General features: G+C 37.5%; 1 protein-coding gene across 1 annotated transcript in view; it reads right to left on the bottom strand.

Annotated features, from left to right (window-relative positions):
* LOC126475528 (sialin-like) overlaps nucleotides 1-19,757 on the bottom strand; it is a 125,108-nt gene that overhangs the window by 61,239 nt on the left and 44,112 nt on the right. Inside the window, exons 4-5 of the mRNA XM_050103463.1 lie at nucleotides 18,836-18,920; nucleotides 1,752-1,966 (exon numbers count right to left, since the gene is read on the bottom strand). Coding sequence (XP_049959420.1) covers nucleotides 1,752-1,966; nucleotides 18,836-18,920 — 300 coding nt within the window. The remainder of the gene's footprint in view (nucleotides 1-1,751; nucleotides 1,967-18,835; nucleotides 18,921-19,757) is intronic.

Below are 19,757 nucleotides of genomic sequence, written 5' to 3'. Positions count from 1 at the left end.
GCAAGCCACCCAACGGTGTGTGGCGGAGGGCACTCCAATTAAACTGCCAGTGTATGACTTGTTGCTGATCGTATGTTAATAGACCACTTTACTAGTGCTTCCAGGTTACTTTTCGCTGTCATACTGAAGAAGCATACACGTGAAACTTCCTACGTTCCCAATCAGACCACATCAAGAAATGCGCTATTGGCCAACTGGAAAGACGTCATTTCAAACTCTTTTCTTCCTGTAATCTCTTTTTTATACTTAAAACAATTCTAATACAAAACATCTTCATTCTTTAAAAGGTAGACATTTGTCTGTTACAACCTCTTGCTCAGTTCCTATATTATCTCTGCTTTGTTTCTGTTACATCTCTCCAAAGTTTTTTGGTCTGTCCACTGATCTTTTCCTGTTGGTGGATATCTAATTATTGTCGTAGGCATTCTATTTTTATTCATACTTCTGACATGATCTCTCCATTTACTTTTAATCTCCTTAATCTGTTTATTTACGCTTTTAAGTCCTAGTTCTTGTCTGATTAAGACTTATCGCGAAATTAAATGAAATAATGACCCAGTAAAAATGATGGATTGAATGGTGATTGATTAACGCAAAAATCTGCAATAATCCCATACTGTATCATAAAAAATTCTAATTTATGTTCAACTGCCAAAACAGTTTCATCAGGAAAAATACCACATAACGCAGTTAAAAGAATCAAAAACAATGCATAAAAATAATTTATATCAATTTAAATATCAACTTTAATATTAAAATGTTTTGTATAAAAATAGGTTAAATAGATTTATAGATTTAAATAGCAGGAGCATAATACAAACTGTACTCTATGAAAATGACGGCATAATGCTCAAAATTGTATTCTGGAAAAATTGAAAATATTATCTTCATATTTCTCCATATTGGTCTCATTTAGAAGCTAATTTAAATTAACATTTTATAACCACTGATTTTTAAAACCAGCAGGTGAAATTTCCTACCGTCATGAAAAAGCCTAACAATTACAACTTATATAAATGACTCATTTAGTGATATATATTTTTAAGACGCACAGGATAGAGATTGATTTTTGACGTACCGTTGACGACGGGGAGGTTAGGTAAAGAGCCCAAGTTCGGATTTTTTAGGGATAAGGAAGGAAATCGATCGTAACATTCTCAGTGGTACCATTAAGAATTTTGCCTCTTATTTACTCAACGCACAAAACACAGATGACGACTTGAACACCACGTCTCCTGACCGTGAGTTCAGTGACAATTCTCTCTGTTTCTCGGTGGTCAGTGTCTGTTACTGCAAAGCGATGGCGTAATAAAATGGCTCTTAGGTTGCTACGAACATTTACATTTTTAAGTCAGCGTTGGAGTGGTAGCTTATACATGGCAAGCACTATCTTGTTGACGGCGTTCAGCTTACTAGGTTCTGACGACTCTATGACAATGTGTCTGACGAATATAACAAGAAAAATACAAATAATAGTAAAATTCAAAAATGAGGAGCATGTCTGATCAACTTTAAACTTTGTCTTTGGTAGAGACAGCACCACAACTGTAGTAAAGCGGCTGACAAGTTTGAGGTATTTTTATGCGAAATGGCAAATGTGATTTAAAAAAATAGTATGGTAAACCTCTCACAACTTTCAGCTAGCAGAGGCCGTATGGGACACCTGCAGACCGTCACAACAGGGAAATTACAGTAAATTTACAAGGTCATTATTTTGTGGCACAGGAAGAGGTAGTGAATGGGTATTTTACCTTAGCAGCTGACCGTATTGTAGCCTTGATGTAGTTGCGTTCGGCTGGGTCGATGTACGGGTGCTGCGACGGCGAATCTGCAGCCTGGAAGAACCAAGGCACGCACCACAGTAGTCCGACGCCTCCGAAAACGTAGAAGGGAAGCGGCCAGCCACCGACGGTCTCGCACAGAACGCCCGTCACCGCCATGGATACGAGGGTGCCAATAAATATCCCTGTCGGCAAACAAACGACACAGCAGCTCTGTAACAACAGGAAATACTCACTGCACATTACAGTCAGACGTATGATTTCTTAAAGTTACTTTTGAAGTTTCTGTGTAACAACTATGAGCATCTAGCATGTAAGTTCCATAGGCTATAAACTAAAGTACAGGCCGTAGATAAAGTTACGATTCATTTCCCATCCACTTAATGCCGTTACGATAAACCAACTGTTTTAAGAAGGATGTTCCATCATAACCTCACTTTCACAACACGCAACACTGGCAACACACGTAATTTTTGCTCCGACGTCCACACTAAACTGAATGCATTTGATAAGGGAGTCTCAGTACAGAAATAATCAGCCAGGGGCGCTGCAGTAGACTCACTTGCTACGAGCAGTCGATTGAAAGAAGAAAGTCGCACGTGCAGCTTGATTAGAGGCGGGCTTTGGCAGTACCTGTTTTCTGGACGTAAAACAGCGTCAAAGCCATCTGGGATACGAGTCGACTTTTGAGGGGGAGAACCGCTGTTTCCAAGCGATGTGGGTCCTCGTGTTTAGCTTTCAGCCCAGTAAATTCGACCAGAGGTTCCCTATTTAACTCGTCTTTCACTAATACTGTTTTCTTTTTGTTTAGAAGTGAGATGTTCTGTTTGATGTCTTCTAGGAAACCTGAGGTATCAGACCGGGTAGGGATGTCATTATTGGTATCATCATGAATATTTGGAGGTTAATATGATAAAATAAACTTTTAGGTTCAGTATAACACAGTTTAACATATGTTATAGAAAATTTTTCAATATATCTAGCCATAGGGAATGTCAACAGGATGAATCTTTGAATTGTCTAAAATAATTATTCCAATTTCTGTTAGTTAATCAAACACAACATCAAGTTTATTCAATTAAATAGCAATAAGATTTTCCTTAAGTATACACTTTTCTTCTTCATTTTACCAAATATGCAGTTATTCATATGTTTCAAAAATTCTTTCTGAAATCATTGCCGGCCGGAGTGGCCGTGCGGTTCTAGGCACTACAGTCTGGAGCCGAGCTACCGCTATGCTCGCAGGTTCGAATCCTGAATCGGGCATGGATGTGTGTGACGTCCTTAGGTTAGTTAGGTTTACTTAGTTCTAAGTTCTAGGCGACTGATGACCTTAGACGTTAAGTCGCATAGTGCTCAGAGCCATTTTTTGAAATCATAGTTGTATTCACCCTTTTCTGTGCATTTACCTCAACGTATAGTTTCACCTAGGGAGGTTGTTAAATGATAAAATTTTATAAACCTTTTTATTAATTCCAATTTATGATGCAACCATTGTTTTAAATTTCTTTAGTGAGTAATATAGTCTTTTTCTGTTTTCCATCATTCCTTAGTTGTTTCAAAATTCGCGGGGGAATGTTCCGTCTACGCAACTAATTGAAGGCAGTTTATTTATTGCTGTACAATTTTCGCTTCTTTTAGTTGTGAAGCATCTTCAGTGGCCTGTAACACATGTTTCTTTATATACACATAATAAATTTATTATGTGGTAGTTACAATATGTTATTATGCTACGTTCTGTCATATTTTTCTCTTGTTTGGCAAGTTAGAATCAACTTTTGTAACACAAATTTAGTGATCTGAAATCATCGTTCGGTGTTACTTACGATTATCAACACTGTTAGCCCATGTGTGTGATCCTGGGGATGTATTCATTATTCTCCATGTTCCAGTTGGCCAATTTCCGGAGTTTTTCAACGTTTTTCAACGTATATATGTTTCAACACACCTCATACATTACTTGACATTTTGTGTTGAACATGTGTCTGTTTACAGTGTGTAGTATTGCCAACTGTAGCTGTATGTTTACCTTTTGACTTTTGTTTGTGTTGTGTGTGTGGTTTGATTTTTTCCATTTGTTTTGTGTATGTGTCTGTGTGTGGGTATTTGTACATGTGTGTGTGAATATGTGTGTCGTTCTTTGTGGGAGCCTGATTTTTTTAATCGATATTTGTGTGTGTGTGTGTGTGCGTATTGAACACATTGCAGCAAAAACACTGCAATATACACAGAACAAATACAAACGAAAAATGAGAACGCTCACTTGCAAAAATAACCAGAAACAAAATCCCAACAAAGTACAACACACCCACCATCAAAATTTCACCCAAAACTAATAAATCTCACAGATACAGAATTAATGGAGAAAGAAACACAGCTATTAGAGAAGCATCAGTAGAAAAATAGATAACCACTACATAGAAAATCTGATTATAGAAACAGAAATCATGCTGACAGACGAAGAGAGATAAGAAAATAACACTGCAAATATGGGGCTTACACAAGAACTTGTGAAGAAAGAAATAAGCAACATTATCACCATCTCAAAGAAAGAGCAAAACAGAAAACAGCACCAAAAAGAAAGGAAAAGTAGAAGCCAACAACGTCACACTCACAAGAGCTGATAAAGGAAACAGCATTACACAGAACAGTATATGGAAAAAAACTAGAGACTTCATCTCCTCTAACAATATCACAAAACTCAAATCTGATCCAACAGCACTTTCCCAGACATACAAAATAAACAGCCTCAATGACATTAGATACATACTAAAGTACAAATAAAAACAATACATCACAGAGAAGAACCCAAAAGCACCATCACTCAGAAGCCAACCCAAGGTCCACAAACACCTTAATCTGTTCAGGCCTATTATTAATTCCATGAATGCACCATCTAACCATATGGCAAAACACATGAACAAAATCATAATGCAACATTTTGACATGAAGAACAGCAGAACAGTGAAAGACACAAATGAACTCATAAAACAAATAAAAGATACAAACAGCATCATTCATCTCTTTTGATGTAGAGAACATGTACACCTCAATATCCACTGCAGACACAATAAAACTAATTGAAGAATACTTACTGGCATACAAAACACTACCTGCAGCCAACATAACTAAACCCATCAAAGCAATGCACCTTAAAATTACTTCTAATTTGAAAAAGAACTTTACTTATATGAAGATGGGCTTCCAATGGGATTCCCAATATCAGGAACATTGGCAAACATATTCATCAACCACACAGAAAATTGTAGCGAAATTCAGGAAGATCTGCAGCGGATAGACACTTGGTGCAGGGAGTGGCAACTGACCCTTAACATAGACAAATGTAATGTATTGCGAATACATAGAAAGAAGGATCCTTTATTGTATGATTATATGATAGCGGAACAAACACTGGTAGCAGTTACTTCTGTAAAATATCTGGGAGTATGCGTGCGGAACGATTTGAAGTGAAGTGATCATATAAAATTAATTGTTGGTAAGGCGGGTACCAGGTTGAGATTCATTGGGAGAGTCCTTAGAAAATGTAGTCCATCAACAAAGGAGGTGGCTTTCAAAACACTCGTTCGACCTATACTTGAGTATTGCTCATCAGTGTGGGATCCATAGCAGATCGGGTTGACGAAGGAGACAGAGAAGGTCCAAAGAAGAGCGGCGCGTTTCGTCGCAGGGTTATTTGGTAACTGTGATAGCGTTATGGAGATGTTTAGCAAACTCAAGTGGCAGACTCTGCAAGAGAGGCGCTCTGCATCGCGGTGTAGCTTGCTCGCCAGATTTCGAGAGGGTGCGTTTCTGGATGAGGTATCGAATATATTACTTCCCCATACTTATACCTCCCGAGGAGATCACGAATGTAAAATTAGAGAGATTCGAGCGCGCACGGAGGCTTTCAGACAGTCGTTCTTCCCGTGAACCATACGCGACTGGAACAGAAAAGGGAGGTAATGACAGTGGCTCGTAAAGTGACCTCCGCCACACACCGTTGGGTGGCTTGCGGAGTATAAATGTAGATGTAGATGTAGAAAACACACTCTTTGATACAGTCACCCCAAAGAAAGGATAGAAACTTATTTACTGGTACTGATATGTGGATGACATAATCTGTATGGTTGATGAACCAACAGAGAAAACTGGCAAACTTAATACAGGCATAAACAATATATATGCAAATATTCAATTCACCATGGCAAAAGAAATATAAAGCAAATAGATTTTTTTGGATATAACAAGAGACCACAATAAACACACATTTGGCATCTTCAGAAAGCCAACAGCCACAAACACAATTATACATGCTTCATCCAACCACCTGCAAAATCAGAAGTTAGTGGCCCCAAAACAGATGTTACACAGACTAAATAATATTCCACTCAATGCCACAAACAATGGTTACAGCACCCTTATAGTAAAAAAAAGTCAAACCAAAATATTAAAATAGAAGCAAAGAAAAATGAAAACAAGCAGAAAACACAACACTAAAGACACTGTAGCACACACAGAAACACAAAGCAGAAACAGAATGACACAGCTAACAGAAAAAAGGTACAATTTAACCTACAAAGACAAAGCAACATACAAGATAGCAAATATATTAAACAAACTGGAATTACACATTGCTTACAGAACAAGAGACACATTCCAATCACATTTAAAAACAACAGAGAGACCAGATAAATATCAAGGAACAGGTATACACCAGTCAGAGTGCCAAGAATATGAATCACTATATCTGGGGTTCGCAAGTAGGAACTTCAAAACTAGATATAAAGGACATATAAGAAGTTGGAAATATGAAAAGAACCATTATACGATCTTCGCAAAACAGTTGATAAAACATGAATGTCAACAATTCAACATGGAACACAAGACAGTTATTAGAGTGGGTAATGTCAACAAAAAGCTCCTGACATATCAAGAAAATTTTCACATACAAAGAGCCCTTGTTATGAAAAAGATTGTACTTAATGACTATACCCATACAAGCATTAACTCCCTGATCATATTAGCCAGTAAAACTATAACAAACAGAGAGCTGAAACATAATCAGAGATTAAAGAACCTTCCTGTCCATCCTTTCTCTCTCTCTCTTTCTCTCTCTCTTCCCTCCTCCCTCTCTCTCTCTCTCTCTCTCTCTCTCTCTCTCTCTCTCTCTCTCTCTCTCACACACACACACACACACACACACACACACATACTAATATACATTTAAAAATATAATGCTCCCACAAAGAACGACACATTTACACACAACAAAATACACAACAAACACACACACACACACACACACACACACACACACACACACACACAACACAAACAAAAGAAAAACACACAATGCCACTTGGCAATGCTACACATTGTAAACATGCACATGTTCAACACAAAGTGTAAAGTCAAAGTGATGTGTGTGATGTATTGAAACAAATATGGGTGAAAGACCGCCAGAGATCAGCCAACTGGAGCATGGAGACTAATGAACACATCTTCAGGATCGTACACACGGGCTAAGAGAACTGAAAATCGTAACACCGAACGATGATTTCACATCACGAAATTGGTGCTACAAAGGCTGATTCCAACCTGACAAACAAGAAAAAAACATGAGAAAATATAACATAGTAACATATTGTAACTACCACATAACACATTAATTTATTATTTGTATATTACAGGCCACTGAAGATGGTTCACAAATAAAAGAAGCCAAACGTGTATGGCGATATATGAACTGCCTTCAATTAGATGCATAGATGGAACATACCTCCACAAATAATATAGTTTTTGCTGTCTGAGAATTTCCTGACATAGTAACTGCTTCAATGGTTGATGAGTATCACATCACATAATGTTGTGACAGTTGCATAATATTTCAAGATGGCTGCTCGTCATCTTCAGGTGCTTACTGACATTTGATGCAGTGAATTGCTAATATATTCCTCGCTAGAACAACACAGGTACCAAAGGATGGCGCTACAACACCACTGTAGATGGATCAGAGACACTGACATCCATAGCCCTCTACTGAAGAAAGGTGCTACACTCTTTGCATGTGCGATGAAGGACTGGTTTTTCTTCCCTATGGTGGTGGCTGGCGTGTCCATTGAGATAGCCAGGCTGCTCAAGAAACAGCAAATAAAATATGTCTACCCGCCTCCAACGTGAGTGCAAACCATGCTGGATTCCATTAAAGAGAACTTAGATCTAAAGGGACCAGAGATATATAAAATCTCATGATTAAACTCTGTTTCATTTGTAAAAAATTTTTCTTATTGCACTAAGATCGTCTGTTTTTAAATATGATCCTTTCTTTTCTAAAGAACACGCTAAAAAGTAAACGAGTCTATATACTTGACTCTTACATCACAATATCTTTTTTGGTGAATTACAGCAATGTTTCTCAAAGCTGATTTATACTCCTTCATGTTCGATGATAACAATTAGCATATCCCAAATTACTTTTATTTCTATGTCACTGATTATCATCACATCTTCATCTATGTTTAAAATAAAAAATGGAGCATCATAATTGCTCAATTTGTGAAATGAAATGGGTATTGTATAACTAGGTCTATAGTTCAAATTGTAACCAGCATGTGAAGTTCCTTTACACGCAGCAGTAAAGATACAGTGATCTCTATCTTTTATTTCATCTTCCTGAAATTCTTCATAGGAAATACAACAAAGCTTCGCTGACTGAAAACCTTGTTCTTCTTTGCAACTTATACCCATTCTTTCTGTTTTGCATTGCTCAAGACTTCATTCAGAGCCTTGGCAATGAAATTTAGATTATTTGTGAACTACTTCGTAGGAACACTACCTCTGTGTAATTTGAAATCTGAATATTCATTATTGCATCTACAATGAAAATAACAGGCTACAATGAATGGCGTACATAATTGGACTTTCACAGAATATGAACCACAATTTCAGCTATGATTTATTGTGGCACAATTGGTTTCAGCATGCACTCAGTGCCTGCATACGCTACAAAAGGCACCTTTTGCTTGTTTCTGATACTGACAAATTTTACATGTTCATTCTTCCCGCTGGATATTGTACTGTTAAGCAGTCAGAACTGTGAACAGTCCATTGGTCAGCTATCTGTTTTTTGAATGAAAGTAACAAAGATAGTGTCAACACCCTACAATAGGCTTATGATAAGCAGTACACTAACATCCAGTAATATCGAAAAGTCTTAAGAAAATTATATACATTTCTTTTGATTCGTATGACACAGGCAGAAGAAATTTGCAACCAAGTGAAAGATATATTGTAAGCAATTGATTAATTTTCTTTGATCTGTTCTCAAAAATTAGAAAATAGGATTTCAAAAAGTGTCTAGGCTCCTTGAAGCATATCTCATTATCTATTACAGTTGAGCACATTCAAGCCTTAATAGCATAATCAGCAGAAACCCAGTCAAGATTACTAGTTTCTCGCTGTTCCTGACTTCCATTAAGTCACTTCGGAGGATGTTCACCCATTATTCACATTCAACACATATGTGAAATCTAACTAAGTTTTAACAGATGTACCTGTGTTAACAAAATCAAATTGATTCTGTACTGTGTTTTGAGGGCAAAATCTGCAAATCAGCTTTTCTTGAACAACTGTATTATTTTCATGTTTACTTCTGTAAAGGTGTTCAGATCACCACCAAAACCATTGACTTTGTATGTGAGAACTAAACTCTCTTGCAAGACTTGTTGAAGTCCACACAAGAACAGTCAAGGAATTGTTGAGAGGCTTCCAAGAGTGTCTTATTTCACCGAACCGACTTAGCAAGATCTCAGACAAGAGGAGACGTGTTGTCTGCACATGTGCATCAAGGAATTGTTATTGTAATCTCTAAGCACATCATATTTCACTAAATGCACGAGCAAGAAGCATTCGCCTCTTCCACTGTGAGCTGCGCACCTTCATCGTTCTTGATGTTATGTTGATGATTTAATGCAGACAGTTGGGGATGAGAGGTTTTCAAGGCTGGTCCTTAAAAAGCGTGTTCTCCTTCTCATAAAAACACTGGTACCTAAACTTTGCTTACGAAGAACATCTGCTTTAAAATTCTAAAATGTTAGATTATGGAGATTTTATCCCTTAGCACCAGTAACATAGCATCAAGCAGGCCCAAGATCGAACGTAATAAAATTACATTAAACAGTCAGTAATATATATTACATTATTTCTGTGTAATACATGATGCATTATCTTCTTCCCTGTAAAAGGTGCTTGGTGAGGTAAAGTATTACTGTTTTTGTCGTTATCCTTCCATATTACGCAAGTGTGTAGATTAAGTGATGCTCCACATTAAATTTCTATCCCGTCTTGGAGGTTATGACTGACGGTGTGTTTGCGTGTGGGTTGTGGAAATAACATTGTAACACTGTTTCTTGCACCATGTGTATACAAAAATCGAGCCACAATCGTGTTTTGGCTCCTGAGTGTATCTTAACCTTTACATTAGACGAGTAGTGCCAATAAAGTGAGCCTCATATGTTTTGTACTGATATAGAACCAGTATTTGCGTATTTTGACAAATAATGCAGATAATTTTTCTATTTTTAAAGTACTGTTGCCCTTTTCATAGGAAGATAGAACCACAGCCAGTTTTTGGCGTCAAGGGTCACTTAATCTGTAAGTTAAACTAGTAGTTTCAAAAAAATGAGCTGTGTGTTTTATGTACCATTATAGAAGTAGTGGTAGTAGTAGTAGTAGTAGTAGTAGTAGTAGCAGTTTTATTCATCCATAGATCTCTTTTTACAAGGATATACGACATGTCAAAGTATTTACAAGTTTAGACCAATTTAAAATAAGCTTATTCGTATACACATACATTTACAGTCTTCTAGTTAGAGACAATCATTAGATTTGCTCCTGGCCACACGTAGTGGATGCGCTGTTAGAGGCACCATGTCACTGATTGCTCGGTCCCTCCTGCCGGAGGTTCGAGTACTCCCTTGGGCATGGGTGTGTGTGTTTTTCTTAGCATCATCAGTTAGTTTAAGTTGTGTGTAAGTCTAGGGACCGATGACCTCAACAGTTTGGTCCCATAGGAATTCACACACATTCAAACATTTTTTGAACTTTTGAACATTTGCTCCCAGTATACAATACTTTTTTTACAAAAAACATAATAAATAATTTAATGCCACACTGTTTACTCATATCTCACTACCAGTCACTGCACACACTATACACGCAGTATTACATAACACTTCACACAAACACACACACTGTGATCTCTGGGCCATTTTCTGCACCACAACTTCCTATTTGCTATCCTGAAAAACTGAGTCAGCATCCCTCTATAATGAGTGGGATGTTGAGCTCAGAAAGAGGAAGAGGTGTTAGTATTGCACTATGTGTAGCTTGAGGGGTAGGTTTTTCTAGAAAAGGAAAAAAGAAGGAAAAATTGTGAAAGTGTTATGTGGAATGTTGAATGTTTTGTAATCATTATTATTATTATTTATTTGTATATCTCTCTTAACCAAACCCCTATTTTGTTTTGTCTAAGTAATCCTTCGATGTATAAATATATTACATTACAGGTATTTTAGCTGCCTTGTTAAATAAGTGTATTTTTGCAATTTCTTTAATCTCTTTTGGTAATTTATTGTACAGTTTTATTCCTTGGTAGAAAATCTGTTTTGAGTTTTAGGTTTATTTTTCTTGGTAAATGTAAGTTGAGACAGCTCTTGCTCCATGGTCATGGACAGAGCCGTTTGTGCTGTAATTACCAATGTTATTTTTGATGTGTACAGCTTACTGGTAAATGTATTCATATGGAGCAGTTAAAATCCCAGTGTTCGGAACAGGTATTTATAATGGTCTCAACTGCTATTTTTGGTTATTATTCTTATGGCTCTTTCCTGGAATTTGAAAACTGTATGTTCGCTGGGTGTTCACATCACTTCAACTGAGACTCAATATTCATTCCTAGAAATTTTGAATTTGTTACACAGTCTATAGGGGTGCCATCTACATTTAATTTAACATTGTCATTTTCCCTCTTCAAACTAAAATTCATGGCATTAGTTTTCTTTATGTTCAATGTCACTTCCTTGAGAGCTTCATTTGATTTCTCTGCAAGGAGTTCTCTGCTTTTCTCGGTGACTATTATATTGCTGTCATCAGCGAAGAGAAATTGTTCACCATGAGTAACACTACCAGGAAAGTCATTGATGTACATCAGGAATAGTATTGGTCCTAATATGCTACCTTGCTGAACCCCTACATTAAGGTTTTTGCCTTCTGCACGTCACGTAAAAATTTATCCGCTTGGCGCCGGCAGCGCTAATTCGGATTACTTGGCTTGTCTCTGACTGTTCTTGACATTATTGGGAGATTATAAATTGTAACGTTTTACTAATCTCATCGTTAGTTCTCATAGGTTCTCACCCCTGTTCCCCTACTTTCATGAAATTTCGAAGATTTACGTATGTAAATAAATACAAAATTTGTTTGTTTCATATATTTGTTTATTTCCGTTGTCTTTGGTACTTAGTATTTCTCTTTCATATGATATGCAGCAAAACAGACTCCAAGATGTAACTCAACTCCACAAGATTTTTGATTTTGGAACATACGTAGCAGTTTCTTCGTTTTCATTTATTTGTTTCAGAAATACATAGGCCTATTACTTGGTGCTGTTTATGTGACTGGAAAGTCTGTCAACCGGATCATGATGAGACATATATGATGTAGTGGCAACCTCCAAGTTTTGCTCTGCACCTTCATTATAAATAATCATATTGTCTCTTTCATCTGCCATGATGAAAGGGCACAAGTACTTATAAAAATAAAAAAAAACTTGTCGACATGTGTAACTTATTGTTACCTAAACAAAACACCAACAGAATGCAAAAGATACTAAAGTACAGTCGCCGGCCACTGCTCGATACTATGTTCACGACACCAATGTGGTGTCGGCGGTCGTTGACTGCTATTTCGTGCACAGTATCACTGTGGTGTCGCCGGATGGCAGAGTGTTTATGTATTTTGGTTCTGATAAGTGTTTTACGAAATATTTGGATCTATTTGAATTATATGTATCTCTACTCTTTGTACCCTATCTGCTAGGTATGATCGAAACCAGTCATCTGCGACCCCTCTTATTCCCAATGCTTCTAATTTATTTAATAGAATCTTGTGGTCGACTATATCAGAGGCCTTACAAGGATCCAAAAATATGCCTGTGCCACACTCATCTTTGTCAAGAGCATCAAGTACACCTTTTGTGTATTCTACGATGGCTGACTACGTATTTTTGCCACTTTGGAAATCAAAATATGATTCGCTTCAAAGATTGCATGTATTCAGGTAATTCATTAATCTTTCATAATTGCTTCTATTATTTTTGAGAATGGTGACAGCAGGGGCATGGGCCAGTAATTATCTATGTCTTCTGCATTACCTTTCTTAAGCAAAGATACAACTCTTGCCTGTTTGAACTGCTCTGGAAATGTCCCTGATGTGAAGGATTCATTTATTATATTTGTTATTGGGCCTTGTATAATCTCTATGCATTGTATCAGTAAGCACATTGGTTCTTCATCTACGCCTACTGACTTCTTATGTTTTAGTTTTGGAATAGTTTTATTGACTTCATTCTCTGTGGTTGGAAGTAACATCATTGTATTTAGTGCAACATTATTTACAGGTGTTATAATTGTTTTGGGGAATTTTTGCTGTATCTTCTCTGCAATGCTTGAAAAATGCTCGTTTAAATAGTTTGCTAAGTGTTGTGGATCATTTATTACATTATCCCCCTACCTTAGCAGCATGTTATTCTGCAGTTGTTTGCCTCTCCCCATTTCCTTTTTTATAACGTCCCAGATTGCTTCACTTTTATTCTCTGCATTATATGTTATTTTGTCATTAAATGACTTTTCTATAGATCTTTTTGTATCTGTGATAGAAATTTAAGAATTATGGATCATTGCGACTCTTTTTCATGGAACTCAGCTATTTAAGTGTTTGGGAGGACTTCTTAATACCTGCTGTTATCCATCTGTTTTTGTGAGATGTTGATACGGACATGTATACTTTTGGAAATGCCTTTTCAAATTTCAATTTAAATAATGTGGAGAATTTCATATTCACCTAGGTTTCCTTATACACTTCATCCTAGCTTTGTTTTACTAGGTCTTTTGAAAAATCTTTTTTTTTATTTCTGATATGTGTCTTTTTAGGCTTGTAGTTTTGAAAATGATTCGATGCCTGATTTTACTGTTGTTATTTGACAGAGGTGGTCTGATAGCCTGAGATCTTTTACAGCTGCATCACATTTTTCCATGTCCATATTTGTGGTCACATCGTCAATTACTGATGCAGTCATTGTAGTAACCCTTGTTGCACTATTGACCAATAGGGTCTTGCCAAAACTTTGAAGGGTATTTATGAGGGTGCTGCTGGATTCATGTATGATATTAGTGTTGATGTTTATGTCCCCACACAAAATTATGTTGACCTTTGTGCTTGAGACTTTATCCAGAACTTCTGTTAATTTATTGAAAAAAGTGTCCATACTACCACTGGGATATCCATACAAACACAAAATGATTATTTTCTTGGTGATATCAAGCCCTCTTAATTCAATGGCTGATATTTCAAAGTGTTTGTCTTCAATTTCTGTACTGAGGTCATGTCTTGATCTGAACTGTGTTACTTTTCTGATATAAACGCATGATCCTCCACCTGTTGAAGCAGTTCTGCAGTTAGAGTTTGCCCTTTCATACAATGATAATACTATGTGTTGAATTTCTGTCTCTCTACACTAGCACTCAGCAACACAAACTACTGTCCACTTCAACGATTGGAGCTCAACTTCCAGTAGCTGTATTTTATTTCTTATTGACTGCATGTTTTTATGAAGGATTGTTAAGTCTGTGAAATGCCCCCATGTTACTCTTTCCAGAGGTTTGTTTTTATTTGTGATATCTGGTATGCGTGATATTTGGAGTGTTAAAATCTGTCTTGTGAGTGATTGTTTCAATATTTTTTAAACTGCTGGAGATATCCTTTAGGCAGGGGAACCTGTTGTCTCGATATATCCTAAAAAGACTTTTTTTTCCTACCCATGACATCAGGTATTTGACCATGTGGGCCCGAGATTCCCCCCCCCCCCTATATTTTCGTGAATCTTCCCTTCCGAGTCCTGTTTAGGTGTAGGCCATGCCTAGTGAAACCCCCTGTGTTGATAGTCCTGATGGGCACCAGAGAAACATGAGCAAAGCTGGCTATCCTCAGACCCATCCCAAACTCCACATTGATTCGCCTCACAGGTGTGGTCGATTATGATGCTGGAACAGCTCAACAAAGTCTACGTTGGTGCCATGAGTCAGGGAAGCTATTTTGTCCAGGTCACCACCTATGTCATATGCCCCATCCCTGTCCAAATCGTTTCCCATCCCACCCACTATCACTATATGGACCTCTTTTGTAAAATCCTTACATAAAGACCCTAAGTCCTCTATCACATGACTTAGATCTGCATTTGGCTTGAAGATACTGGTGGTCTGGTACGCTGCCCCTAAACTTTCCTGTAACTGATGGCCCACACCTCACCCATGGCTACATGGCTACTACCTAGCAGCAGAACTTTCTTCTTCCTAACACTTTGTACATTCCTAGGCTTCTTGGCCTCAGTTGAAGTGTGTTGCACATTTCCTGCTCCTCATTCTACCCTAGGCTCTTCTCCACTTAACTCTGGTAGTGGTAGATAACTGTTTCTGATGTTGATGATAAAACTGTCAGATCAGGTTCTCTTTCTTCCTATCCTCCTACCAGCTGCCAGTTCCCAACCACCCTACTCCCCCTATCTCCCTTGATCATTATCAGTTCCTTCCTTGCTTCCTCCAACTGTGCCTGAAGGGCACAGATTTTTCTTTCCTGTTCCCTAATCAAAATATTCCTACTGCATATTCTGCAGTTTCAGGAGAGAACCTCTTCTGTTCTCCCAACATTCTCCCCACTGCATCCCCCCCTTCCCCCAGTGAAAATATTTCCTACAAGACTGGCAACAAATCCCTCTACTCGCTACCCATAACAGCTCCCACATTTCTCACTCAAGGTCAGTTTGTAAAGAATAATTAAGTATAAAGAATGATTTAAATTTGACAAGGACGCGAGATTGACTATATGTAAACAAAAACGACACAAGGGTCTTATGTGCGGTTGTTGTTGTTTCTGTACCGATTTGGAGATACAATGACAGGAGAATGAATTAGTAACTACTTTGCTTTCAGAGAATTTACGTTATCAAGTGTGTTTGATCAGATTTTTAAGCTTTATAAGTCGGAAAATGTAAGCCTAGATGTCGTCTATCTAACTAGTAAACAATACGAAACGTGTTAGTTAAACAACATATCTTTAAGTGTTTTGATAGGCAATGCAAACAATTCTTCCTTTCTTTTAAACTCTATTTTACTTTTGGTGCAAGGATCCAGTTTTCGTTCACTGCCAGAGATTGAATATTCCTCAGTAGAGAATCTTCTGAAATGATACTTTTTGAATAATTAATAAAATGTGCTCCAAACCTTTTAGTAATGCTAAATGATATTAAGAATAATTTTTTCCTGTGTAAATAAATCTGTAAAGTGAGGAGAAAAGGTCATTATTTAATATAGGGGTTGTATTTTTGTGCTGTTCTGATAAAGAATGTTACAGAGAAATGTTTGTACATTGAAATTTAATTTAAAAAGAATGCTCTATAAAGCAAGTCGAAGGCTGTCGCAGCAATTTGTTTTGGACTAATAAAAGTAGGAGCTGTGATCTCTCTCTCTCTCGTTTGTTTTCGACAGCTGTATCATAAAATGTATGTGTCGCTCCCGTGTCTGCAACTTTTGGTTAAATAATTATAAGTGCCACGTTTGAATCAAGAAACCGACTTTCCTCTTCCATTAATGTCGCATCTCAATTTATTATGTTGTATTTTAGAACTTTTTCAAGCTGCAGCGATGGAGAGTCGCCGACGAATTGTATGGTGGCCACAATTGAACGCCACTTGTGTTCAGTTGGCAATTACTTTATCAAACTTTTATTCAGCGTCCCCGAGATCTCTTTTACCGATCATTTATATCAGTATCCGGGCAACGTAATTACGCAAACTGCATAATTCTGAGATCTGTCACTGGCCTCTAAAGTCTAAACAATGCCGTCGGTCAACGTTCTCGTCGGTCTGTGGGAATCTGATGCTGGATAGCGGAATACAACTTCATTATTGTTGTTGTTGTTGTGGTCCTCAGTCCTGAGACTGGTTTGGTGCAGCTCTCCATGCTACTCTATCCTGTGCAAGCCTCTTCATCTTCCCGTACCTACCGCAATCTGCTCAGTGTATTAATCTCTTGGCCTCCCTCTACGGTTTTTACCCTATACGCTGTCCTCCAATACTAAATTGGAGATCCCCTGATGCCTCAGAACATGTCCTACCAACCGATCCCTTCTTCTAGTCAAGTTGTGCCACAAATTCTTCTTCTCCCCAATTGTGTTCAATACCTCCTCATTAGTTACGTGATCTACCCATCTAATCTTCAGCATTATTCTGTAGCACCACATTTCGAAAGCTTATATTCTCTTCTTGTCCAAACTATTTATCTTCCCCGTTTCACTTCCATACATGGCTACAGTCCATACATATACTTTAAGAAACGACTTCCTGAAACTTAAATCTATGCTCTGTGTTAACTTCATTATTAACAAGTGAAAATTTTCTATGCTCCATTCTGCCATTTTAGGAGCTTTTCCATCAGCAGAAGTGATTAAAAAGTTTTATAATATTTTTTGTCAATATCAGTAATATTACACTTCTCTAAAGATATTACTGCTTCTGAGGTTCATAGCCGTGTAGTACAGCAAGCCTTTGCACTTTGCACCATGTTGGTACAAGGTTCGAATCACGGCCAAGTTTTTGGTGCCATGTGTAGATTAACGTGTAAATCACGCCAGTAGTGCAAATAAAGTGAGCATTAATTTTGTACCAATATAAAACATATCTTTAGATATTGTGATAAGTAATACAAACAACTTTTGTTTATTTTATAGTGCTATTTTACCTATGATGTAAAAATAGAATTTTCATCTATAGTCAGATATCGAACTTTCCTCTGTGTGGAACCTTGTCCAAAGATACAACTACTCCTGAGACTCACAGTAGAAGAAAGGCTTTCACCTGTTGACCCAATCCTTTCCCCTATAATCTGTCTTGGCGATTATGAGTGGCAGTGTGTCTCTGTGTGTGTGATATGGAAAGAACAATGTGACACTTAATTTGAGGTTCCATTGTGCCTTGTATCAACTGGGTATAAAGAACGGAATTCAGGTTTTAGGCTTCAGATGTAGCTCAACCTGTAAGTAACACCAGTAGTAAGAATAAAGTGAATCACATATTCTTTTGTAAAACAATAATACAGTAAATTTAGATATGGGAAACTCATTGTCGCACATTATTTGAGGATACATTTTGTCTTCCATCATGTGAGCATAACTATTGTTACACCAGTAGTGCCAATAAATAATCAGAAGAAATTTTCATATTTATAAATAATATAGACTGTTTAGATATGGAAATAACATTGTGGCATTTAATTTGAGAGCGCATTGTACCTTGTACGGAATGGGTACAAAGACGATCTTCAGTCGAGTTTTGTCACCAAATGAGGGCTACAGAGAACACGATGACTAAAACTGGGGTTCATCATACGTAAAATTGTGCGACTGTGATTGGGAGGGGAAAAAGTGTGTTTGTGTGCATGTGTTTTAGCTCAGGAGCTTTCTAATTTCCCACTTCCGAGAAAGAGGCAACGCTTAAGAAGGAGTTTCAAATTGCTATATATTTATATATGTATATGCGCGCGCGTTCAGGCGCCTATTCCCATCCCTTATGCCACGCTCGCCTCTGCCTGTAGGCAACCAGTGTGTGTGATGTCACGCAAACGCTGCTTAGGATATTATGGCACTACGCTTATAAACTGTGGTCCAAGGGCCTGTAGACACACTAGTCACATGTTTGCAGAGAATTACATTTTGTTGACGCTTACCGAGAAAAATAATGGAAAACAAGCTCCTTTCGTGATCTGGTGCCCATCTGCAAACCATCGTCTGTATAGCTGGTATTATGCCACCCTGTAAACGAAAAAGACATTCTTCAAGTCTGATCTGAACAATCAGATGAAAATGAAAAATAAATTTATGAGAAAGATCTTACAAGACATTGAAATGCTTTATTATGTAATATCTATACGTTAAAGGAGGTACAATGAACGTAAACCTCAAAATTTGCTCTTACAAACGGCCACATGGCACTCAAATTTGAAAGAAACACCGTTGAACTTAGATTTTGATACTCTGGCAGTCGTGAGAAGGGAATAAGAATAGAAGAGGAGGAGGAAAAGGTAGCGAAAGACAGAGAAATGGTAAGCATGTTCGTTGTGGACAATAAGCAGTTATACACTGTGTACATAGTTGGATCTGAATTTATCTGAGTGGAGACTGACGAGACTTTTTTCAATACCACATCACTTAGTTTTGTAATCTGAAGTGGTGATGTACATAATTCGAGTAGAATATGTCGTAATCCACAGTGTGACGTCGTCTACAACGATATAAACAATAGTCCAACATGCAACACCTCCATTCGACATTACTTCCTAAAACGTGATGATGTGGACCGGTTGTAACAGTCTGATGTTACGCGTAGACATTGCTGATGAACATGTACACTTCACACACATGTTGCAAAAGTTATGTCCACTCACATTGTGTCTTGTGTAGACACGGTAGTTCACGTCAATTCAACAATCTGACTAGAGGTACAGTTGTTCAAGGAGAAACAGGGCCAAGTGGAAGAACTAAATCAGAAAACAAATGCGGCAATAGCAGTGGGGCCTCTGGGAGAAATGAACACCAATAGTATGTCTAGGTGGCTGGTACTTAATGCTCTAGATCGATTAGAAATCGAAG

The sequence above is a fragment of the Schistocerca serialis genome, chromosome 4, assembly GCF_023864345.2.
Source record: "Schistocerca serialis cubense isolate TAMUIC-IGC-003099 chromosome 4, iqSchSeri2.2, whole genome shotgun sequence".
Lineage (NCBI taxonomy): Eukaryota > Metazoa > Arthropoda > Insecta > Orthoptera > Acrididae > Schistocerca > Schistocerca serialis.
This window is presented reverse-complemented; position numbering and strand designations above follow the sequence as displayed.